Source organism: Scyliorhinus torazame, chromosome 21 (genome assembly GCF_047496885.1).
Source record: "Scyliorhinus torazame isolate Kashiwa2021f chromosome 21, sScyTor2.1, whole genome shotgun sequence".
Taxonomy (NCBI): Eukaryota; Metazoa; Chordata; class Chondrichthyes; order Carcharhiniformes; family Scyliorhinidae; genus Scyliorhinus; species Scyliorhinus torazame.
This window is the reverse complement of record NC_092727.1, coordinates 3,233,242-3,259,397: the sequence shown is the minus strand read 5'-3', so window position 1 is coordinate 3,259,397 and position 26,156 is coordinate 3,233,242. Positions and strand designations below refer to the sequence as shown.

Below are 26,156 nucleotides of genomic sequence, written 5' to 3'. Positions count from 1 at the left end.
AAGGAACTGCAGCTACTAGGATGTGACGGCAAAGGAACACATGAACCTACAGATCCGGGACACCTACATGGCTGGGGTCCGATCGAACTACATCAGGCAGCGTCTGCTGGAAAACGGGACCACTGACCTGCGGGACACGGTAAAGCTAGCTACCTCGTTAGAGGTGCCCTACCAGAACCTCAGTGCGTTCCCTGCAGACCCGGCGAACCCCTCGTGGACGCCATCCCGTCGGACCCGACTATGTCACGGGCCTGTGCCGCGCGGCTGTCAGTCCAGCCCGGGGAACCGCAGTGCTACTTCTGTGGTCAGGGTCAACACCCCCGGCAGAGTTGCCCAGCCTGCACAGTGACGTGCAGAAACTGTGGGGAAAAAGGGACACTTCGTCAGAGTCTGTCTGGGCCGACCTAAAGCCCAGAAATCGACCACTCACCAGGCCCGATCCATGGACTCACAGGACCGCAGACCCCGCAACGTGGCTGCGTGCCTGCCCGGAATGCCCCCTTCAGACGCGTCATCAGCCTCGTGCGACTCGTGGGGGCCGCCATCTTGCCCGCCCGCTCAAATACCGACCCACCGGTGCGACCGATGGGGGCGGCCACCTTGGTCGCCATCTTCGACCCAGCCCGACACGTGCGACCCATGGGGGCCGCCATTTTGTGACCATGACACCGCTGACCACACTGGCTACCCGCAGCTGGGTGCAGTCACCCTCGACCAGTCGCAGCCGAAGCACTTGAAAAACTCAATGATGGTCGTCCAGTTCAACAGGCACGAGACCCCCTGCCTTTTCAACTCCAGGAGCACAGAGAGCTTTGTTCACCCTGACACAGTAAGGCGCTGCTCCCTTCCCATATACCCCGTATCCCAATCCATCTCCCTTGCCTCCGGATCCCATTCGGCCCAGATCCGGGGGTACTGTATCGCTAACCTCGCGATGCAGGGCGCCGAGTATGCCCGTTTTAAGTTGTACGTCCTCCCTCACTTCTGTGCCCCCCTACTGCTTGGATTAGACTTCCAATGCAGTCACCGAAGCCTGACCCTACAGTTCGGTGGACCCTTACCCCCCCTCATGGTTTCCAGCCTCGTGACCCTCAAGGTCTCCTCCCCCCCCCCCACCCCCCCCCCCCCCCCCCCCCCACCCTTTGCGAACCTCACTCCCGACTGTTAGCCCATCGCCACCAGGAGCAGGCGGTACAGTTCCCAAGATATGGCTTTTATCAAGTCGGAGGTCGAGCGACTGTTGAGTGAAGGGATCATCGAGGCCAGCAACAGCCCCTGGAGAGCGCAAGTGGTGGTCATCCAGACCGGAGAAAAGAACCAGATGGTTGTAGACTACAGCCAGACTATTAACCGGTTCACGCAAGAGGATGCGTACCCCCTCCCCCGCATAGCTGAGATGGTCAACCAGATCGCGCAGTACCGTGCGTTCTCAACGGTCGATCTGAAGTCAGCCTGCCACCAGCTCCCGATCCGCCCGGAAGAGCGCCAATACACTGCCTTTGAAGCAGCCGGCCGACTCTTCCACTTCCTCAGGGTCCCCTTTGGCGTCACTAACGGAGTCTCGGTCTTTCATAGAACGATGGAACGAATGGTGGACCAGTACGGTTTGCGGGCTACATAACCGTACTTGGACAATGTCACCATCTGCGGCCATGGTCAGCAGGACCATGGCGCCAACCTTCAGAGGTTCCTCCAGGCCGCCCAATCCCTCAACCTCACGTACAACAAAGAAGATTGCGTTTTCCGCACTAAACGACTAGCCATCCTAGGCTACGTTGTGGTGAACGGAGTCCTAGGGCCCAACCCCGACCGTATGCGCCCCCTCACGGAACTCCCCCCTCCCCACAGCCTCAAGGCCCTCAAACGATGCCTGGGGCTGTTCTCCTACTACGCCCAGTGGGTCCCCATCTATGCGGACAAAGCCCGCCCACTTATTCAAACCACCACTTTTCCCCTGACGGCTGAGGCCCGCTCGGCCTTCAGCCGCAGCAAGGCCGACGTCACCAAGGCCGCTATGCACGCGGTGGACGAGTCCGTCCCCTTTCAGGTAGAGAGCGATGTGTCAGACGTCGCACTGGCCGCCACACTCAACCAGGCGGGCAGGCCAGTAGCATTCTTCTCTAGAACCCTCCACGCTTCCGAAATCCGACACTCCTCGGTCGAGAAGGAAGCACAAGCCATATTGGAAGCAGTGCTGCACTGGAGGCACTACCTAGCCGGTAGGAGGTTCACCCTCGTCACCGACCAGTCGCCTTCATGTTTGACAACGCACAACGGGGTAAAATAAAAAATGACAAAATCCTGAGGTGGAGGATCGAACTCTCCACCTACAATTACGATATCAAGTATCGTCCTGGGAAGTTCAATGAGCCCCCAGATGCCCTGTCCCGTGGCACATGCGCCAGCGCGCAAGATGACCGACTTCAGGCTATCCACGATGACCTCTGCCACCCGGGGGTCACCCGGCTTACCCATTTTATTAAGGCCCGCAATCTGCCCTTCTCCACCAAGGAGGTCAAGGCCATGACCAGGGACTGCCAGGTCTGCGCGGAGTGCAAACCGCACTTCTACCGGCCAGACAAGGCCCGCCTGGTAAAGGCCTCCCGGTCCTTTGAGCGCCTAAGTATGGACTTCAAAGGGACCCTCCCCTCCACCAAACGTAATATATACTTTCTAACCGTCGTCGACGAGTACTTCCGCTTCACCTTCGCAGTCTCCTGCCCCGACATGACCTCGGCCACTGTGATAAAGGCACTGCACAGCATCTTCACACTGTTCGGTTTCCCTGCTTACGTCCACAGCAACCTGGGCACATCGTTCATGAGCGATGAGCTGCGTCAGTACCTGCTCAGCCAAGTCATTGCCTTGAGCAGGACTAGGAGCTATAACCCGCAGGGAAACGGACAGGTGGAGAGGGAGAACGCAACGGTATGGAAGGCCGTCCTTCTGGCCCACCGGTCTAGTAGTCTCCCGACCCCCCGCTGGCAGGAGGTCGTCCCCGACGCCCTCCACTCCATTAGATCACTCCTTGCACAGCCACGAACGAGACCCCTCACGACCGCTTGTTTCTCTTCCCTAGGAAGTCCATCTCCGGGTTCTCGCTTCCATCTTGGCTGACAACTCTGGGACCTGTCCTTCTCCGGAGGCACATGAGGAGCCATAAGACCGACCCCTGGTCGAGAGGGTCCAGCTGCTGCACGCCAAACCCCAGTACGCCTACATCGCGCACCAGGACTGACGGCACGATACGGTCTCCCTACAAGATCTGCCGCCAGTTGGTTCCCCTGCAAACGCGCGCCCCTCCCCGCTGCCTACAGCCACCCCCTTAACCCCTTATGCCCCTCTGGGTCTCCTGTCTTGGCCTGTGTCGGCACTACTGCCACCTGCCACCCCCTTGCCTACCCCCACCCCCCATCTCCGACACGCCAGACCGAGGCTCAAATTCCAGACATGACGCTCCCGGAGTCACCATCTGCAATGACCGTGCCCACCGCATCGCCAGAGCTGAGGAGGTCTAAAAGAACAATCCAGCCTCTTAAACAGACTTTCACTAATGACCCCATGTCACCCCTGCTGGACTTGATTTTTTTAACAGGGGGTAAATGTGGTGAATGTATTTCACCTAATGCATGAGCTGTCTGTATGATGATGTGACCCATGACCTGGAAGTGATGATACGGGCTACTTCTAGGTACTGTACTGGAACCCCGATGGGCCATATATAGTCCGGCCACCTGTGGGTGGCACTCATTTGTACAGCCGACTCTGGCAGGCGAGTTCATAGATATTAAAGCCTAATGTTCGCTCGTTCTCATGGTCTCACAGTGAATTGACGGTATAACAGTGGATGTTTCTCGACAGCTGCAGCGCCTTCAATCACCCCGTTATACAAAGGCGTTTTACCATTTTATTTTACCTCTGGGGAGGACGAAGGCCGTACTTAGAGGGATTCTGCTTGCCAACAGGAAATGCATCTCGCATATCGTTGTGCCATTTTGTCTGGCTGCCCCAACCTTAGGGAGGTCCACAAAAATACTCCTGCTCCCATCCGGCAAGTGCCAACCTGGTACTGTATCCCTGCCATTGCCACCTGGGTGCACGCACGGCCAGGTTGGCAGTGCCAGCCTACCTCTGACCAACAACCTGGTTATGCCTGGTCCACGTTGGGTTGAGTCCTGGGCGCTGGGTGAATCCAGCGTCCAGGTATTTAATGGCTCATTTAAATATGCAGACCCAGATCTCGCCCAGTGAGGGCAAGATACAGATTGTGCCGGGCAGAGCGAGTCGGGTGACTCACGGTTGGCCCGTCACCCAATTTGGGTGTTCGCATGCAATTCACCCGTTGCATCCGGATCCCCACCGGACGCAATGCGGACCCTGAATTCACACCTTTACAACATTTTGTAACCAATGCAATTTTAATTGAGAGATCGGGTCTTACACTGTAATGCTGGTCCTTAGTAATGTTTTATTGCTATATTGTGCTTACTCTGTCAATGACTGCCCAGCAGTAGTAACATCTGGTCTCTCCTGGTTTAGGATCAAAAATACTTGACTCTCTGCCCGTTTTATTCTCTCTCCTCCCATCCCTTGGATTCAGTTCTGATTTAGGGACACCTCAGTCTTTGGAAAAATAATTCCGCTGCCAAAGGGCGAGGGTCTCTGAGACCTGAACGACCGCTGAATATTTCATAAAGAAAGAGCCCCATTCACTTTGTGTGCAGCAAGTTCAGACTCAATTCTTTTGGACCAACTCAAATGACTCTATGGATGTTAAAACTGCTGTTTTGCAGGAATTCTTAGACCGAGTTCCTTTCCCTATTGGACTATAATGTTGTTGCTAGAATATGGAAACACAGGTGCAAGAAATGCAAAGAGATGATATCCCAGCTACTTAGCTGTGAGAGCCGTGTTCCCTCCAGCAGTATTGAGCCCAAATCCAGCTTTACCTTCCAAATAAATTGTTACTACATAGTTTATTCTTTGATCCTGCCCGGTATCTGCTTCAGATAACAGAGATGTCTTGTCCAGGAGCAACTGTTATCACCTACAGATTGGGAAGAAGTAAGAACTGTTATTGGGAATGAACCAAAGCTGAGTGAAAGAAAGGTCAGTGTAATCCGACATTGGACATCTTCAAAGCAAAGGAACTCTTGGTTCATTACATCCAAAAGAGATTTCAGAATGCTACAAATCATGTCAGGTATTTGCAACAATATTTTATTTAGCATTTTTTTCACAAATCATAAAAAAACAGTCATAATTGTTTTTTTAAATTTACATAAGACAAATACTTCAGTGGAATGATGCTGTGCAGGTAGCTGTAAAGCTCACAACTTTTCCTAGAAACATGTTCCATACTTACCAGAGAAGCCTCACAAAATATCCAGTTTAGAGAAACTCACTTATCCTCCATGGTTGAGTGATGGTGGCTTTATACAACTCCTGGCTGTGCACAAAAGAATGGACAGACACAGCTGGCTGTGCTCAATACCTTAACCAGTGCATCTGGCAAGTTAAAGCTAGAACTGAAGCACTTCTGTACACGTGGCTGTGCATTTCTGATGCAAAAATGGACCTGGAAAGAGATTCAACATTCTTAACTATCTGTAAAGGAATAGGTGGTCCGAGCTCTCTGGGGTTTATCCCTTCAAGGAGAGAGGGTGTAGCCCATTTCAACCAAACAGAAACTCTAACTGGATGTTTCTTGGAAATGCCTGTCAAGATACCCAGCTGCCCAAGAAAAATAATGAGACTACTCCTGCTTTATTGACTCCAAGAGTTGATTCTTGCCCAGCTACCCACAGGACTGCCATTTCAGTCCAGCCCTAACATTAATCATTCAAACATAAACAGGGTATCGAATAAATAGGCATCACCTTATTTTGATTAAGGGCCTTCTGTGGTAATCCACTAACTCTTCAGCAGTTCAAATCTGTGTACAATATAATTTTAACTAATCATTTCTATATAATCCAGATACAGCTTCAGCATCAGCAGCAATGTTCTAGAAATTTCAACACATGGCAAACTAGCAAGTTAACAAGCATGGCAAAAGACTGAGAATGTTTATAGCCTCCCTTCCAAATAAGTCCGAGATGGCAGAGAGCTGCAGCAATGGTGATGTGAGAGTGAGACGGGGCTCATTCTAAGGTGATATTCTACATTAGTCTAATATTTTCTTTGACACCTCAAATCTAATATTGAATTCTTGGCAGTCTGACCAGCTGCTTAAAGAGCACTCTGGGATATTTCCTGTGATGTGATCTGCATTTGAGAACTTTTGAAACGTTTCTCCATCTGCCACCCATAATCTGATCATGGACATGTATAGGTTTTTCATTGGATTCACTACTCAAAACCTCACAAACATTTGTAACACAGTAATCTGCTTCGCGGGAGGCAGACCAATGTAACTGTACTGTCAATGTTGAAAATTTGACAATTTTATTTTTTTGAAAGCTTTTTCCCAAGATCTGGCCATTGCTGGCTAGGCCAGATTTATTGCTCACAAAGTGCCCTTGAGAAGGTGGTGGGGTTTTTAAAAATGTATCTTCATTCGCACACATTTTTCCCTTGAAGTGAGCTGCCTTGAATAGCTGCAGTCCATGTGGTGTAGGTACACCCACCGTGCTGTCAGGAAGAAAGTTCCAGTATTTCCAGCAACTGTGCACAAAAGGGTGATACAGTTCACAGTGAGGATGGTGTGTGGCTTGGAGGAGAACTTGCAGCTGCTGGGGTTCCCACAGGTGTCTTGTCTTTATCCTTGAAGGTGGCAGAGGCTATAGATTTTAAAGGTGCTGTCAAAAGACACCTGGTGAGTTGCTGCAGTGATAGCACACATATAGATAGCACACATATAGATAGCACACACTGCTGCCACTTGCTGGACACCTTTTATGCAGAAGGTGGGGGGGAGGGAAAGGAGGGTAGACCCGTGGAGGTTCCACCACCCAGGATAAAAATAATTCTCCTCCTTCTCCCACATGCATAAGGCTTACTCACGGACAGACTTTTTTGTTCCAGAGAGGAAATTGCTTCCAGGGGTAAAAAAAGGCGAATACTCCGCGATTGCAATTTCCGACCATGCGCCACGCTATATTGATGTGTGGTCGCAGAGGCCAAACGCCCCCTCCTTGGAGGCTGGATGAGGCTCTCCTCGTCGATGAGGAAGTCAACGCTAAAATATCCCAAGCCATCAATGATTATATATCCTGCAATCAGAATGGGGAGGCTCTGAAGGTGGCGATCAGGGGGGAAATTATAGCTTACAGGATGCTGAGGGACAGGAAGGAGAGGGCAGCCAAGCAGCAGCTGATCGACTCCATACTGGCCCAATCGTGGAACTGCTGGCAGAAAGGAAAAAGCTGCAGATGGAATTTTACCTCTCCACAAAGAGTGCAGTCCACCTGCTCCGCCAGGCACGAGGGCCTTTACGAACATGGAGACAAAGCCAGCCGCATGCTGGCACACCAGCCAAGAAAACAGGTTGCCGCAGAGGAGAGAGCTCAGGTTAGGGACATTAGGATGGTAGCGGACCAAAACAAGGTCCAAAAAGGCCTTTATGAACTTTTACCAAGGGCTATACACCTCTTCCTCCAGTGAATTGTTTAATTGTCCACCATTATTCACAACTGGATGTGGCTGGACTGCAGAGCTTAGATCTGATCGGTTGGTTGTGGGATCATTTAGCTCTGTCTTGTGTGCTGCTTCTGCTGTTTGGCATGCAAGTAGTTTGTGTTGAAATAGCAATTGCTCCTCAAATATTTGAAGTTTTCTGACATGTGCCATGTTTGGATTACTAGAGCCTACCAGCACTCGATTATCAGAAGGACAAATGGTTCTTGGGGGGAAATACACACCCTTCAGTAAACCTTTCAAGGAAACTACTTCCACATTTTCTACATCCTCTCACACCCACACAATTTGCCAATCTATCTTTAAAAATAAAATGCCCTAGTCGTTATCTTCCTATGGTTTGAGGAATACATCTAGTGTGTGCCTGGAAATATTGCCCTTTCTGAACATGAGGGGATAATATTTGATGTCATCTGACGACAGGCCCCTTTCAGGTCATTATCTTGGCCACTCAGTGAGACCTTTGCTGGCTGTTTGTTTCTAGCATTGCCTCTCGCGTCAAAGAGCCAAAAGATAGTCAGTGTTTGCAGAATGTAAAGATATGCCAAATCGTTCTTTAAATAATGAGGTTGAAGGCCATTATACACCACCTGCGAAAAGAAATCGAACTCACTAAAAGGTGTACTCTATCATTGAACTATATACAAACTCTTCACCAACAAAGCCATGAACACAAAGTACCTGAAACAAGGGGTCTCAGGAAACACAATCTTGTGGCCCATGGTATTTTGGAGTAGGGGTAGTTGCAATGAACATCCTGGAGGTTACTAAGGAGAACGCCCCTTATTAAAGAATAGCTGATGATTCATGGGAATATGCAGCATCTAATTTGAAAATGAATTATAATTTTCTCAATGGAATGTAGGCCCTGCCAAACAGAGGCACAGACCCAGTACACACTCGCACTCACAGCCCTCGCTGCTCACACTCAGCCCTCGCTACTCACACTCACACACAGCCCTCGCTACTCACACTCACACACAGCCCTCGCTGCTCTCTCCCTCACACAGCCCTCGCTAATCACACTCACAGCCCTCGCTGCTCACACTCAGCCCTCGCTACTCACACTCACGCACAGTCCTAGCTGCTCTCTCTCACACAGTCCTAGCTGCTCTCTCTCACACTGTCCTAGCTGCTCTCTCTCACACAGTCCTAGCTGCTCTCTCTCACACAGTCCTAGCTGCTCTCTCTCACACAGCCCTAGCTGCTCTCTCTCTCACAGCCCTAGCTGCTCTCTCTCACACACAGCCCTAGCTGCTCTCTCTCTCTCACACAGTCCTCGCTGCTTACACACACACAGCCCTAGCTGCTCTCACACACACACAGACCTAGCAGCTCTCACTCACACACACACACACAGTCCTAGCTGCTCTCACACACAGCCTGAGCTGCTCTCTCATACAAGGCCTAGACATTCATAAAAGCAGAGGCCTCGCGGATCTGATGACATTAAATGATTACCTATGCTTTTGATCAAATGGAAGTTTAGTGATGATTTAAATTCTGTGCCCCATCAAATAGTTATTCTGGATTCTCAATTTGGAGGATGTCGAAGTGTAATAAAATGACCTGTAATGCAGTGCATTGTGGACTCAGCAGAAAGTAAAGTCTGTAATCAATGTATGATTAGCATTTCTCATCGAAAATCCCTCCAAACACAACATTTCTCGATTCTGTAAATTTACCGAAGGATTCTTGATCTAATTAATGTTAATATTGCTATTATAAAGCACTGTGGGATTACAAACCCTCCCCTGCCATAAATCCTGTCCCTATTGCTCTGCCTGCAGTTTGTCCAGCCCCGCTGCACTGTGTCATATACACCCTACCTAATAGACACCCTACCTAATAGACACCCTACCTAATAGACACCCTACCTAATATACACCCTACCTAATAGACACCCTACCTAATATACACCCTACCTAATAGACACCCTACCTAATAGACACCCTACCTAATATACACCCTATCTAATAGACACCCTACCTAAACCTCCAAAAGTACTTTATTTATCGTAACTAATTCTCCTGTTGAGAGGAGGGAATAGCAATGTTAAAATGTGCAATAGAATTACACAGATTCAGGAGACGTCACCTTTTCCAACAATGATTGATCTGTGATATTCCAGCCCAAGTTATGGAGCGTTGATAGGAAAATGAAAATGCCTGCCAGCAGTCGGTTAGAATTATTCTAGGATGGTATTGAAAATTTCCACTTTGAACAATTATTTCCAATCTGCATGTTAATTTCTATTTGCATTCTTCATGAAAAAGGACAATTTTCAATTGCAAAGGGATTTGTACGAATTGTATGGAAAGGTGACTTGAATTTGCTTTCCCGCTATCTGGAGGAGATGTAGCGTAGACAGGCATTTTGCAGTGTTTTGCTGCTGATGTGGCAACGCAATAACTTGAGCAGAAATCTTCAGCTGAGGAGTGACACACAATTACAGATTCATTTTAAAAAAATCACCACATCCCAGTTTGACTGGTAATGTCAGGGGGAGCAATCGATCTTGTGTTCATTTCAATAAAGTGTTCAGCAGCTTCCAGTGAAGGAAAGGCTCCAGCATTAGTTGGAACTGCTTCAGTGTAGGCACATATGCAATATTTGTAAAGGCAAAAACATTTCATGTCACTGTCATATCCGCGTGGTCAAGCCAGGCCGGGAGCGCTGTAGTACTTGTCTTCATTCCGCAGGTCTGCAGGTCACTTTCTCCTTTCACTGCAGAAAAAGAATGGAAAACAAAATAAACTTTAACACTTACTGCCACTGAGCATCCGCTGATTGGTGAGATGTACAGTATTTCAAGCTGAGGCCCAAATCTACTCCACCAATCAATTAGAACATGGCCGATTAGAACCTCAATTTCCTAGTGTTTGCTGCAAATCCGGAAATATTCTTGCTTTTTTGTGACATACATTTGTGTCGTTCCTTAGAATGATGGGTCAGGCAGGGAAGAGATGGTCGAGTGAGGGAACCATGGTTGACAAGAGAGGTTGAATGTCTTGTTAAGAGGAAAAAGGTGACTTATGTAAGGCTGAGGAAACAAGGTTCAGACAGGGCATTGGAGGGATACAAGATAGCCAGGAGGGAACTGAAGAAAGGGATTAGGAGAGCTAAGAGAGGGCATGAACAATCTTTGGCAGGTGGGATCAAGGAAAACCCCAAGGCCTTTTACACATATGTGAGAAATATGAGAATGACTAGAGCGAGGGTAGGTCCGATCAAGGACAGTAGCGGGAGATTGTGTATTGAGTCTGAAGAGATAGGAGAGGTCTTAAATGAGTACTTTTCTTCTGTATTTACAAATGAGAGGGGCGATATTGTTGGAGAGGACAGTGTGAAACAGATTGGTAAGCTCGAGGAAATACTTGTTAGGAAGGAAGATGTGTTGGGCATTTTGAAAAACTTGAGGATAGACAAGTCCCCCGGGCCTGACGGGATATATCCAAGGATTCTATGGGAAGCAAGAGATGAAATTGCAGAGCCGTTGGCAATTATCTTTTCGTCCTCACTGTCAACAGGGGTGGTACCAGGGGATTGGAGAGTGGCGAATGTCGTGCCCCTGTTCAAAAAAGGAACTAGGGATAACCCTGGGAATTACAGGCCAGTTAGTCTTACTTCGGTGGTAGGCAAAGTAATGGAAAGGGTACTGAAGGATAGGATTTCTGAGCATCTGGAAAGACACTGCTTGATTAGGGATAGTCAGCACGGATTTGTGAGGGGTAGGTCTTGCCTTACAAATCTTATTGAATTCTTTGAGGAGGTGACCAAGCATGTGGATGAAGGTAAAGCAGTGGATGTAGTGTACATGGATTTTAGTAAGGCATTTGATAAAGTTCCCCATGGTAGGCTTGTGCACAAAGTAAGGAGGCATGGGATAGTGGGAAATTTGGCCAGTTGGATAACGAACTGGCTAACCGATAGAAGTCAGAGAGTGGTGGTGGATGGCAAATATTCAGCCTGGATCCCAGTTACCAGTGGTGTACCGCAGGGATCAGTTCTGGGTCCTCTGCTGTTTGTGATTTTCATTAATGACTTGGATGAGGGAGTTGAAGGGTGGGTCAGTAAATTTGCAGACGATACGAAGATTGGTGGAGTTGTGGATAGTAAGGAGGGCTGTTGTCGGCTGCAAAGAGACATAGATAGGATGCAGAGCTGGGCTGAGAAGTGGCAAATGGAGTTTAACCCTGAAAAGTGTGAGGTTGTCCATTTTGGAAGGACAAATATGAATGCGGAATACAGGGTTAACGGTAGAGTTCTTGGCATTGTGGAGGAGCAGAGAGACCTTGGGGTCTATGTTCATACATCTTTGAAAGTTGCCACTCAAGTGGATAGAGCTGTGAAGAAGGCCTTTGGTGTGCTCGCGTTCATTAACAGAGGGATTGAATTTAAGAGCCATGAGGTAATGATGCAGCTGTACAAAACTTTGGTAAGGCCACATTTGGAGTACTGTGTACAGTTCTGGTCGCCTCATTTTAGGAAGGATGTGGAAGCTCTGGAAAAGGTGCAAAGAAGATTTACCAGGATGTTGCCTGGAATGGAGAGTAGGTCTTACGAGGAAAGGTTGAGGGTGCTAGGCCTTTTCTCATTAGAGCAGAGAAGGATGAGGGGCGACTTGATAGAGGTTTATAAGATGATCAGGGGAATAGATAGAGTAGACAGTCAGAGACTTTTTCCCCAGGTGGAACACACCATTACAAGGGGACATAAATTTAAGGTGAAAGGTGGAAGATATAGGAGGGATATCAGAGGTAGGTTCTTTACCCAGAGAGTAGTGGGGGCATGGAATGCACTGCCTGTGGAAGTAGTTGAGTCGGAAACATTAGGGACCTTCAAGCAGCTGTTGGATAGGTACATGGATTACGGGAAAATGATATAGTGTAGATTTATTTGTTCTTAAGGGCAGCACGGTAGCATTGTGGATAGCACAATTGCTTCACAGATCCATGGTCCCAGGTTCGATTCCAGCTTGGGTCATTGTCTGTGCGGAGTCTGCACGTCCTCCCCGTGTCTGCGTGGGTTTCCTCCGGGTGCTCCGGTTTCCTCCCACAGTCCAAAGATGTGCGGGTTAGGTGAATTGGCCAATGATAAATTGCCCTTAATGTCCAAATTGCTCTTGGTGTTGGGTGGAGGTGTTGAGTTTGGGTAGGGTGCTCTTTCCAAGAGCTGGTGCAGACTCAAAGGGCCGAATGGCCTCCTTCTGCACTGTAAATTCAATGATAATCTATGATTAATCTAGGACAAAGGTTCGGCACAACATCGTGGGCCGAAGGGCCTGTTCTGTGCTGTATTTTCTATGTTCCATGTTCTATGTTCTCTCCATCAACCTTATTATCGAGCAGATAGAAGAGACCAAATATGGAAAAATTGTAGTACAAAAGGCAATCCACCAACACAAAAATAACTCCGAATTAATCAGACAAGGGGGCTAGGATCCTCCCCGCTGAAATGGGGCTCGGCGCGGGGGTGGAGAATGGGGTCTCAGACCGCGATTGGATCCGACGATGGGACGCGATTCTCCAGTGACCGGAGAATCACCGGCAGCCGCGCAGTTAATGCGGCACCGGTTGGGTTCGACCGGCCAAGTTCCCGCTGGCATGGTTCACGTATGGTTCCACCCAGCGGGGGCTCGGTGTCGCGGCTGTGGTGGCTGACCTGGTGGGGGGCCTCCACGACGGCCAGGCCCGAGATCAGGGGCCACCGATCGGCGAGCACGTGCGATCTGGGGGGGCCTACCTTCTTCCGTGCTGCTCTGCTGTGTGGCTCCGCCATCTTTTGCGGCGCCGGTGCGGAAGCGGCCGCCACGCACATGCGCGGACCCACGGCGAGCAGTGCAGGGCCGCGTACGGCAGCTGGAGCAGCGTAGAGCACTCTGGTGCCGTGCTGGCCCCCTGTGGGCTACAGGATCGCTGGGCCAAGAGGCCCGTTGACGACGGCATGAACGGTGTTTACGTCGGCGTCAACACTTAGCCGCTTTTTTAGAGAATCCCAGCCGGGATCTTTAAACTTTCCTATTTTGGGAAGGTCAGACACAAACTGACACTATGCCTAATCCCGAAGCCACCAATCGAGCAGCAAGCTAACACTGTAAACCTAACCTCATTAATAACCATCATATCATGGTTACCTTCATTTTTATTGAATTGTTCTAATTCATCTGCCACAATTAGTAGTGACCCCTCCCTAGATACTGATCCAGACCTGGTGCATGCACCTGTTCACAGGTGCTGATCCAAACATATGGGTCTGGATTCTCCTCAGCCCCACGCTGAAATCACGTTTGGCACGGGGGCGGAGAATCAACTTTCACGTCGAAATCGGGTCCAGTGATTTTCCGGGACCTGAGAATCGGCATGTTCGCGGAGTACTCCGCGTGGCTGGGGGTCCATTGCCAGAGGCCTGTCCAGCGATCCTCTGCTCCCGACCGGCCGAGTTCCCGACGGCGGCAACTAACCTGGTATTGCCGGTCGGGATGCTCAACTCAGTCCACGGCCGCCCTGGTAGGGAGGGCAGGGTGATCGGACACCGGGGGTTGTGGGGGGGGGGGGGGGGGAACGTGTGGGCTTTATGGGCAGCTGGGGAACAAATCGAGACAGTTGGATGCCGCCGCTGTGCGCATGTGCGGACACGAAACCGGAAGTGCGGGGGCCCGTATCCGCAGCTAAAGCTGCGTGAAGCACCCCGGGTCCCTGCTAGCCCCCTGAAGGGCAATGAATCGGCTCTAACTTTCTTCAGAAATCTTCGGAGTAAAACAGCAGCGTTTTTACGCCGGGGTTTGGGACGTAGCCCCATTTTGGGAGCACCAGCCAATGAAATAGGGGCAGAAGTAGAGCATTTGGTCGCTCGAGCTTGCTCCGCCATTCAATAAGATCATGGCTCATCTGTTTGTATTTCAAATGTCACATTCCCATCTACCCCAGATAACCTTTGATTCCTCTGGTTAACAAGAATTTACTTCTGCCTTAAAATATTCAATGATCCCACTTCTGAGACAGAGTTCCAAAGTCCTCATCTCCGTCCTAAATCAGCAAACCCAAATTTTTAAACAATGCCCCCCGAGTTCTGGACTCGACCACAAGAGGAATCTTCCTTTCCACATTCACCTGGAGGTCAGAACGCCCGAGGGGGCAGATGGTCAGGGTGGACCAACCCCAGGGACTAGCTGCGATCCAGATGGGTTTCGGGCTTTTGGAACGGACTGTGGAGATGCAGTCGCAGAGCCGGGGATTACATGAGGGGTTGCCGGCGAGCATCCAGCACTTGCAGGTGCAGTTGGAGGAGTCCAACCGAAAATGCATGCCACCGAGGCCAATACCACGTCTGCTTCCCATGGAGTAGCCCGGGGGCACCCCGAGGGAGGAGGAGATGATGGCCCAGGCCAGTGATTCCCGCGGGGGGAGGTGCCGGAACAGTGCAGCACCTTCAACTCACCCCCTCTCCTGTTCCCGGCGCATCTGGTCGGCAGCGGGACACCCGAGCAGCAGCCGGGACCATCCAGGCCCGGTCACCCCAGAAGACGGCTGCCAACTGGGACCTGCGTCGCAGGGCGGAAATCACAGCAAGGACTGGAAAATTCCTGCTGTACCGTCTGGGGAACCACCAAGACGTTGCGTTAGGGCTCGTAAGGCCAGAAAGTTAGACATCAGTTAAGTTGGCATGGATGCTGGGCACAGTTTAGTTATAGGGGCGAGGGATAAGTCTGCATATATTTGTTCACATTAAACACCTGTTACAACCTTGGTGCTCTGTCAGATGGGTGTGAGAAGTGGGCTGGTCTGGGCTAGCCAAAGGGCAGGGGGGGAATGGGCGGTCGTTGCGGGTGGTTTGGGGGGGGGGGGGGGGGAAGTGCGAGGGTGGAATGTGGCGTCTGTGCTCAATCCCCCCACTCCCCAGTTGATGAAACCTGGAGGTGATCAGAGCGTCCCGTGCACTTTGGCCCTGGCGCACACGTCGTGCTCCTCCCATGCCGGCCTGGGCTCCATGTCCTGTCCATCCTGCCCTTCCCTCACGTTCTCCTCGTCAGACTGGGCTTGGCGTTTCTCCTCCTCATCCAGCACATCACCCCTCTGCGGGCACCATGACCCTCTCAACGTCATACTGGAGGGCCTCTCCAGAGTTGTCCAGGCACCTGAATCACACCTTCAGGATGCCGAAGAACCGCTCAATCACACTCCTGGTCACCTCGTTGTAGCGGATCCCCATCGGTTTGTAGCCTCCGAAATTGTGTCATCAGCCACGATCGCAGTGGATAACTCCCGTCATCCAGGAGCCAACCCCCAGCTGGGTGGGGGCATCTCGAACATGTCAGGAATTATCCAATGTGCCAGGATGGCGTCGTGCGCACTGCCCGGGTATCGGGGCACGTGTGTATGATGCGCATCTGATGGTCAAATATCAGCTGCACATCCATCAAGTGGAATCCCTTTCGGATTGTGTAGAGCGGCCTGTAATCTGCAGGTGTTCGTACGGGGACATGCATCCTGTCGATCACCCCCTGAACCCAGGGCATAGCGGTTAACTCTGCTGCTCAGGCATCTCGGTCTACATTGAAATGGATGTATTGATCCGCTTGGGCATCTCGGGCCTCTATGATGGCACAGAGCACTGAGGTCAGTGAGATCCCAGACTGGTCCCCACTGAGCACCTGGAAGGACCCCGTCGCGTACATCTTCAGGATGACCATCACCTTGACGGTCACCAGGAGCGGGTGTCCTCCCCAAACCCCCATGGTGCCAGGTGTGCCATGATCTGGCTGATATGTCGCATGTCTCCCTGCTCAACTGGAGTCTACGACACCATGCCTGGTCCGACGTCACACAACGAAGAATCCCGCCCAAGGAATTTATAATTGAGAAGGAGGAAATGTAATAACGGCTATCTGTATTTAAAATGAATAAGATGCCAGGACCAGATGGGATGCATCCAAGGATACTGAAGGAGGTGAGAATAGAAACTTCTGGAAACTATGGCAAGTTCTCCATGGCAGGGCCAACAAGTCATTGAAATCTCCATTCACCTCGGCCAGAATGGAAGATGCTACTGGCATCAAGGACTGGAAAATTTGGCCTATAATTTGGGCCAAAATTAAAAGTCACTGATAGCCATGTTCAGGATAATTAAGGAAAGCCAGTGTGGATTCATTAAAGTGTTTAACTAACTAGTGTTAAGAATTTGGGAAAATTAAGATTTAACAAACCAAGGTAAACTAGTGGGTTGATTCGAGGCAGATGACTGGAGAAATGATGAGAGGCGAATTCGCTTGTCAGTGGAAAATAAATATTTCACGTATGTGAAGAGAGAAAACAATGGCGTTTTGGTGCAGTAACTTCAAAGCAGAGAGATAAGGAAATTGACATGTACCTGCAAAAGCCAACTCCACAGGGTGAGTAACATCAAAGGGAAGGAAATAGTATAATTGTAGAACACTAATTAAGAGGAAGGCAGAGAGACAGCTGACATCAGAATTGCAGTAGCTGCAGATATATTCTCCCGAAAGAAGCAGCCATTTTCCACCTTTACTGAACCTGAAGACTATTTCCCAGACATGGCCACCTTAACCTGAGAGTGGTAATTAGTTGCTGGATTTAGCTCATAGAATTACTTAATATAGGATGTTGTTTGGGAAAAGGGGTGTCTGAGTGTTCAGGTATCCTAGGTAGTTAAGAACCAAGGGATAGCTTTAGGTATGGTGTGTATAGTCATCAGTATACTTTAAGTGTCATTGTCCTTCTTGTCATGTGTGTTTGAGTCTTTCTCTTAATATATATTCTTTATTAATTGTTAACACAATGACAAGACTGTTACTCACTGGGTTGTACATCATTCCTCACATTATACAAAAAAAACACATAACGCCATTACATACCCGTGTTCCACGTGTTATGGCCAGGGTTTAGAGAACCCCAAAGTGTATCATGGAGTTCACCTGACCCATAACTTTTACTAGATTGTGATATGGGGAGCACACGGCCCACTCTACAGGTGTGGGACAGCAGAAATGGAAAAGTATTTTTTAAAGCAAAACAATGTTTATTCTATGAACTCCCAGAGTGCTAAAAGAGATGGCTAGGGAAATTGCAAATGCACGAGTGATAATTTACCAAAATTCACTGGACTCTGGGGTGGTCCTGGCGAATTGGAAATTAGCAAATGTGACACCACTGTTTAAAAAAGGAGGTAGGCAGAAAACGGGTAATTATAGGCCAGTGAGCTTAACTTCGGTAGTAGGGAAGATGCTGGAATCTATCATCAAGTAAGAAATAGCGAGGCATCTGGATGGAAATTGTCCCATTGGGCAGACGCAGCATGGGTTCATAAAGGGCAGGTCGTGCCTAACTAATTTAGTGGAATTTTTTGAGGACATTAACAATGCGGTAGATAACGGGGAGCCAATGGATGTGGTATATCTGGATTTCCAGAAAGCCTTTGACAAGGTGCCACACAAAAGGTTGTTGCATAAGATAAAGCTGCATGGCATTAAGGGGAAAGTAGTAGCATGGATAGAGGATTGGTTAATTAATAGAAAGCAAAGAGTGGGGATTAATGGGTGTTTCTCTGGTTGGTAATCAGTAGCTAGTGGTGTCCCTCAGGGATCAGTGTTGGGCCCACAACTGTTCACAATTTACATAGATGATTTGGAGTTGGGGACCAAGGGCAATGTGTCCAAGTTTGCAGACGACACTAAGATAAGTGGTAAAGCAAAAAGTGCAGAGGATACTGGAAGTCTGCAGAGGGATTTGGATAGGCTAAGTGAATGGGCTAGGGTCTGGCAGATGGAATACAATGGTGACAAATGTGAGGTTATCCATTTTGGTAGGAATAACAGCAAAACGGATTATTATTTAAATGATAAAATATTAAAACATGCTGCTGTGCAGAGAGACCTGGGTGTGCTAGTGCATGAGTCGCAAAAAGTTGGTTTACAGGTGCAACAGGTGATTAAGAAGGCAAATGGAATTTTGTCCTTCATTGCTAGAGGGATGGAGTTTAAGACTAGGGAGGTTCTGCTGCAATTGTATAAGGTGTTAGTGAGGCCACACCTGGAGTATTGTGTTCAGTTTTGGTCTCCTTACTTGAGAAAGGACGTACTGGCACTGGAGGGTGTGCAGAGGAGATTCACTAGGTTAATCCCAGAGCTGAAGGGGTTGGATTACGAGGAGAGGTTGAGTAGACTGGGACTGTACTCGTTGGAATTTAGAAGGATGAGGGGGGATCTTATAGAAACATATAAGATTATGAAGGGAATAGATAGGATAGATGCGGGCAGGTTGTTTCCACTGGCAGGTGAAAGCAGAACTAGGGGGCATAGCCTCAAAATAAGGGGAAGTAGATTCAGGACTGAGTTTAGGAGGAACTTCTTCACCCAAAGGGTTGTGAATCTATGGAATTCCTTGCCCAGTGAAGCAGTAGAGGCTCCTTCGTTAAATGTTTTTAAGATAAAGATAGATAGTTTTTTGAAGAATAAAGGGATTAAGGGTTATGGTGTTCGGGCCGGAAAGTGGAGCTGAGTCCACAAAAGATCAGCCATGATCTTATTGAATGGTGGAGCAAGCTCGAGGGGCCAGATGGCCTACTCCTGCTCCTAGTTCTTATGTTATGTTCTTATGTTCTTGCGGGGCGGCCTCGGGGAGGACGGCAACCGCGCATGCACGGGTGATGTCATTTATGCGGCGCCACAGCCCGGCACGCGTAAATGACGGGACGCCGCTCCTAGCCCCCCGGGAGCGGGAGAATAGGGGGCTGGGAGCGGGCTCCGATGCCGGAGTGAAACACTCTGGTTTTCACTCCGGCGTTGGCACTTAGACTCCCAATGGGAGAATTGCGAGCCCATTTCTTAAAGGTACTCTCACATGACACACGTTACTCCTCTGGGTTTTTGGATACCCTTGCATTTAACATCAGCTGATTCGTGACATTATGTACACCCATCATAATCTTGTACAGCTCTATCAAATCTACCCTCAATCTCCATCCTAGCTTCTCAAACCTAACCTTGGAGCTAAAACTCCTCACCCCTGGAACCTCCTCTGCACTCTCTCAAGGATCATCATTTTTTTAAAATATAAATTTAGATTACCCAATTCATTTTTTTTCCAATTAAGGTGCAATTTAGCGTGGCCAATCCACCTACCCTGCACATCTTTGGGTTGTGGGGGTGAAACCCACGCAAACACGGGGAGAACGTGTTTCACGAATAGTGACCCAGAGCTGGGAGCGAACCTGGGACCTCGGTGCCATGAGGCAGTAGTGCTATCCACTGCGCCACTGTGCTGCCCCCTGTCTAGGACCCTCATATCCTTCCTCAAGTGTGGTGACCAGAACTGGACGCAATACTCCACTTGTCCACAGCAGCTTTAGTTAGCAAAATGTCCCAAATCCAATTCCGAGGGCATTATAAAATAAAGTGTGACATTGAGTCTCGCATGCAGATAACCCCCAGAAACACAGACAGGTGTTTAATTAATTGCCTAACCTGGTCACTGGGTGGTTTCTTCTCTCCATTGACACCTTGCAGTAGCACCGTCTCTTCTGGAACCTTCTGGTCATTCTTAACTTCCACGACAATGTCATCATGGGCACCTGTCCGTGTTCTAAACAAAACCTCTCATTAGTTTAACAGGAATTGGAAGATACTTGATCGTCAGGGACAACATGACAACAGGACATTGGGCAGTGAGCAGCATATGTAATATATACAACTGTAGATTATCCAACCAGAATAACACAAAAAATAGGAACCCAGGAGTAGCCCATTAAACCAGTTCTGCCATTCAATATAATCGTGGTCAGTTTTCCACCCTTACCTATATCCCTTAATTTCCTCGCAGATCAAAATGTCTACCCAAGATAAAATATATTAAATGATCATCATAGATTATCATAGAATTTACAGTGCAGAAGGAGGCCATTCGGCCCATCGAGTCTGCACCAGCTCTTGGAAAGAGCACCCTACCCAAGGTCAACACCTCCACCCTAACCCCATAACCCAGTAACCCCACCCAACACTAAGGGCAATTTTGGACACTAAGGGCAATTTATCATGGCCAATCCACCTAACCTGCACATCTTTGGATGCATGATGGAGCATTTCTCCTCACCTCAGTCCTCAAAGATTTATCCCTTATCCTCAAACTATGACCCCTGGTTCTTGACTCCCCCACCATCGGGAATATTCTTTCTGAATCTACCCTGTCTAATCATGTTAGAATTTTATATGTTTCTATGAGAACCGCTCTCTCTCTTCTAAACTCCAATGAATATAATCCTAATCGATTTAGTCTCTTCTCATATGAGGTGCTCAAAGTACTGCAATTGCTGCATCCTTTGTTACATGTGGAGACCAAATCTACACAGTATTCCAGATGTGGTCTCACCAAAACTCCCTGTACAATTGTAGCAATTTTTTTTATTTTTGTGCTCCAATCAATTCGAAATAAAGGCCATGTTGCCTTCCTAATTGCTTGCTGCACCTGCATGTTAACTTTCTGCATTCCCTGAGCAGCACACCCAGTCTCTTTGAACACAGTAAGAAATCTTACACCAGGTTAAAGTCCAACAGGTTTGTTTCAAATCACTAGCTTTCGGAGCACTGCTCCTTCCTCAGGATTCATCTGAGGAAGGAGCAGTGCTCCGAAAGCTAATGATTCGAAGCAAACCTGTTGGACTTTAACCTGGTGTTGTAAGACCTCTTACTATGTTCACCCCAGTCCAACACCGGCATCTCCACATCTTTGAACATAAGCACAAGGACGTTTCATATCTTTTAAATAATATTTTGCTTTACTATTCTTCCCACCAAAGTGAATACATTTGCAATTCTCGTCTATTATATTCCATCTGCTATCTTTTTGCCACTCACATAACCTCTCTCTATATCTTTGCAGCCTCTCTATATCCTCCATGCAGCTTTTCCTTCCACCGAGCTTAGCATCATCAACTTTGACACATTACTCTCTGTGTCCTAGTCTAAGTCATGAATCTAGATTGTGAATGGCGGAGGCCCCAGCATTGATCCTTGCAGCACTCTGTTATTCACGGCCTGTCATATTGAAAAAAAACCATTTATGCCCATTCTCTGCTTTCTAGCCATTAACCAATCTTCTATCCATGTTAATATATTACCTCCAACTCCATGGACCTCTATCTTGCCTATTAGTCTTTTGTGTAGCAACTTATTGAATGCCTTTTGGAAATCCAGGTACATTACATCTGCTGCATCAATCTATATCTACTCTACTTGTGACCGCCATAAAAAACATGAATAAATTTGTCAAAGAGGGTTTCCCTTTAGTAAAATGATGTTGACTTGTTCTAATAAGTAAAACTAGTAAAAACAACAGGGTCGTTGTGATGGGAGACTTCAACTTCCCCAATATTGGCTGGGACTCACTTAGTGCTAGGGGCTTAGACGGGGCAGAGTTTGTAAGGAGCATCCAGGAGGGCTTCTTAAAACAATATGTAGACAGTCCAACTAGGGAAGGGGCTGTACTGGACCTGGTATTGGGGAATGAGCCTGGCCAGGTGGTAGAAGTTTCAGTAGGGGAGCATTTCGGGAACAGTGACCACAAATCAATAATTTTAAAGTGCTGGTGGACAAGGATAAGAGTGGTCCTAGGGTGAATGTGCTAAATTGGGGGAAGGCTAATTATAACAATATTAGGTGGGAACTGAAGAACCTAGATTGGGGGCGGATGTTTGAGGGTAAATCAATATCTGATATGTGGGAGGTTTTCAAATGTCAGTTGAAAGGAATTCAGGACCGGCATGTTCCTGTGCGGAAGGATAAATACGGCAAATTTTGGGAACCTTGGATAACGAGAGATATTGTGGCCTCGTCAAAAAGAAAAAGGAGGCATTTGTCAGGACTAGAAGGCTGGGAACAGACAAAGCCTATGTGGAATATATGGAAAGTAGGAAGGAACTTAAGCAAGGAGTCAGGAGGGCTAGAAGGGGTCATGAAAAGTCATTGGCAAATAGGGTTAAGGAAAATCCCAAGGCATTTTACATATACATAAAAAGCAAGAGGGTAGCCAGGGAAAGGGTTGGCCCACTGAAGGATAGGCAAGGGAATCCATGTGTGGAGACTGAGGAAATGGGCGAGGTACTAAATGAATACTTTGCATCAGTATTCGCCAAAGAGAAGGAATTGGTGCATGTTGAGTTTGGAGAAGGGTGTGTAGATAGCCTGGGTCACATTGAGATCCAAAAAGACGAGGAGTTGGGTGACTTTAAAAATATTATGGTAGATAAGTCCCCAGGGCCTGATGGGATCTACCCCAGAATACTGAAGGAGGCTAGAGGAAATTGCTGAGGCCTTGGCAGAAATCTTTGGATCCTCACTGTCTTCAGGTGATGTCCCGGAGGACTGGAGAATAGCCAATGTTGTTCCTTTGTTTAAGAAAGGTAGCAAGGATAATCCAGGGAACTACAGGCCATTGAGCCTTACATCAGTGGTAGGGAAATTTGTGGACAGAATTCTTCGAGCCAGGATCTACTCCCATTTGGAAGCAAATGGACGTATTAGTGAGAGGCAGCATGGTTTTGTGAAGGGGAGGTTGTGTCTCACTAACTTGATAGAGTTTTTCAAAGAGGTCACAAGATGGTTGATGCAGGTAGGGCAGTGGATATTGTCTATGGACTTCAGTAAGGCCTTTGACAAGGTCCCTCATGGTAGACTGGTACAAAAGGTGAAGACACATGGGATCAGGAGTGAGCTGGCAAGGTGAATACAGAACTGACTAGGTCACAGAAGGCAGAGAGTAGCAATGGAAGGGTGCTTTTCTAACTGGAGGGCTGTGACTAGTGGTGTTCCGCAGGGATCAGTGCTGGGACCTTTGCTGCTCCTAGTATATATATATATATATATATATATATATATAAATGATTTGGAGCAAAATGTAACTGGTCTGATTAGTAAGTTTGCAGACGACATAAAGGTTGGTGGAATTGCGGATAGCGATGAGGACTGTCAGAGGATACCGCAGGATTTAGATCAACATAGAACATAGACTACACAGCACAGAACAGGCCCTTCGGCCCTCGATGTTGTGCTGAGCATTGTCCGAAATCAAGATCAAGCTATCCCACTCCCTGTCATTCTGGTGTGCTCCATGTGCCTATCCAATAACCGCTTGAAAGTTCTGAAAGTGTCCGACTCCACTATCACAGCAGGCAGTCCATTCCACACCCTAACCACTCTCTGAGTAAAGAACCTACCACGGACATCCCTCCTATATCTCCCACCCTGAATCTTATAGTTATGCCATCTTGTAACAGCTACATCCACCCGAGGAAATAGTCTCTGACCGTCCACTCTATCTATCCCCCTCATTATCTTATAAACCTCTATTAAGTCGCCTCTCATCCTCCACCGCTCCAAAGAGAAAAGCCCTAGCTCCTTCAACCTTTCCTCGCAAAACCTATCCTCCAATCCAGGCAGCATCCTGGTAAATCTCCCTTGCACCCTTTCCAATGCTTCCATATCCTTCCTATAATGAGGTGACCAGAACTGCACACAATACTCCAAATGTGGTCTCACCAGGGTCATGTATAGTTGCAACATAACCCCGCGGCTCTTAAACTCAAGCCCCCTGTTAATAAACGCTAACACACTATAAGCTTTCTTCACGGCTCTATCCACTTGAGTGGCAACCTTCAGAGATATGTGGACATGAACCCCAAGATCTTGCTGTTCCTCCACATTCCTCAGAACCCTGCCGTTGACCCTGTAATCCGCATTCAAATTTTTTCTACCGAAAGGAATCACCTCGCACTTATCAGGGTTAAACTCCATCTGCCATTTTCCGGCCCAGCTCTGCATCCTATCAATGTCTCTTTGCAGCCTACAACAGATCTCCACCTCATTCACTCCTCCACCAATCTTGGTGTCATCAGCAAATTTACTGACCCACCCTTCAGCCCCCTCCTCCAAGTCATTGATAAAAATCACAAGTAGCAGAGGACCCAGCACTGATCCCTGTGGTACACCGCTGGTAACTGGTCTCCAGTCTGAAAATTTTCCATCCAGCACCACCCTCTGTCTTCTATGTGATAGCCAGTTACTTATCCAATTGGCCAAATTTCCCTCTATCCCACACCTCCTTACTTTCTTCATGAGCCGACCATGGGGAACCTTATCAAACGCCTTACTAAAATCCATGTATACGACATCAACTGCTCTATCTTCATCTACACACTTAGTTACCTCCTCAAAGAATTCAATCAAATTTGTGAGGCAAGACCAACCCTTCACGAATCCGTGTTGACTATCCCGGATTAAGCTGCATCTTTCCAAATGGTCATAAATCCTATCCTTCAGGACCTTTTCCATTATCTTCCCGACCACCGAAGTAAGACTAACTGGCCTATAATTACCAGGGTCATTCCTATTCCCTTTCTCGAACAGAGGAACAACATTCGCTACTCTCCAGTCCTCTGGCACTATCCCCATGGACAGCGAGGACCCAAAGATCAAAGCCAAATGCTCTGCAATCTCATCCCTTGCCTCCCAAAGAATCCTTGGGTATATCCCATCTGGCCCAGGGGACTTGTCGACCCTCAGGTTTTTCAAAATTGCAAATACATCCTTCCTCAGAACATCTACTTCCTCCGGCCTACCCGCCTGAATCACACTCTCATCCTCAAAAACATGGCCCCTCTCCTTTGTGAACACTGAAGAAAAGTATTGATTCAACGCCTCTCCTATTTCTTCTGACTCCATGCACAAGATCCCACTATTGTCCTTGACAGGCCTTACCCTCACCCTGGTCATTCTTTTATTTCTCACATAAGAGTAAAAAGCCTTGGATTTTTCCTTGATCCGACCCGCCAAGGACTTCTCATGCCCCCTGCTAGCTCTCCTAAGCCCTTTTTTCAGCTTATTCCTTGCTACCTTGTAACCCTCAAGCGACCCTACTGAACCTTGTTTTCTCATCCTTACATACTCTTCCTTTTTCCTCTTGACAAGACATTCAACCTCTTTTGTGAACCATGGTTCCCTCACACAGCCATTTCCTCCCTGCCTGACAGGGACATGCCTATCAAGGACACGCAGTATTTGTTTCTTGAACAAGCTCCACTTTTCATTTGTGCTTTTCCCTGACAGTTTCTGTTCCCATCTTATGCTCCCTAATTCTTGCCTATTCGCATCATAATTACCCCTCCTCCAATTATAAACCTTGCCCTGCCATATGGCCCTATCCCTCTCCATTGCAATAGTGAAAGACACCGAATTGTGATCACTATCTCCAAAGTGCTCTCCCACAAACAAATCTAACACTTGGCCCGGTTCATTACCCAGTATCAAATCCAATGTGGCCTCCCCTCTTGTCGGCCTATCCACATATTGTGTCAGGAAACCCTCCTGCACACACTGTACAAAAACTACCCAATCCGACCTGTTCGACCTATAGAGGTTCCAATCAATATTTGGAAAGTTAAAAACCACCCATGACAACTACCCTGAGACCTCCACACCTATCCATAATCTGTTTTGCAATTTCTTCCTCCAC

General features: G+C 48.2%; 1 protein-coding gene across 3 annotated transcripts in view; it reads right to left on the bottom strand.

Moving 5' to 3' along the window:
* Window positions 1-5,199: 5,199 nt before the first annotated feature.
* The window catches only part of LOC140398106 (cell surface glycoprotein MUC18-like), a 340,911-nt gene continuing 319,954 nt past the window's right edge, over window positions 5,200-26,156 (bottom strand). For all 3 annotated transcript variants that reach the window (XM_072486362.1, XM_072486360.1, XM_072486361.1), the window contains 2 exons: window positions 20,120-20,237; window positions 5,200-10,365 (listed from right to left, as the gene is read on the bottom strand). In XM_072486362.1, the coding sequence (XP_072342463.1) occupies window positions 10,363-10,365; window positions 20,120-20,237 (121 nt within the window). In that variant the 3' untranslated portion in view covers window positions 5,200-10,362. The remainder of the gene's footprint in view (window positions 10,366-20,119; window positions 20,238-26,156) is intronic.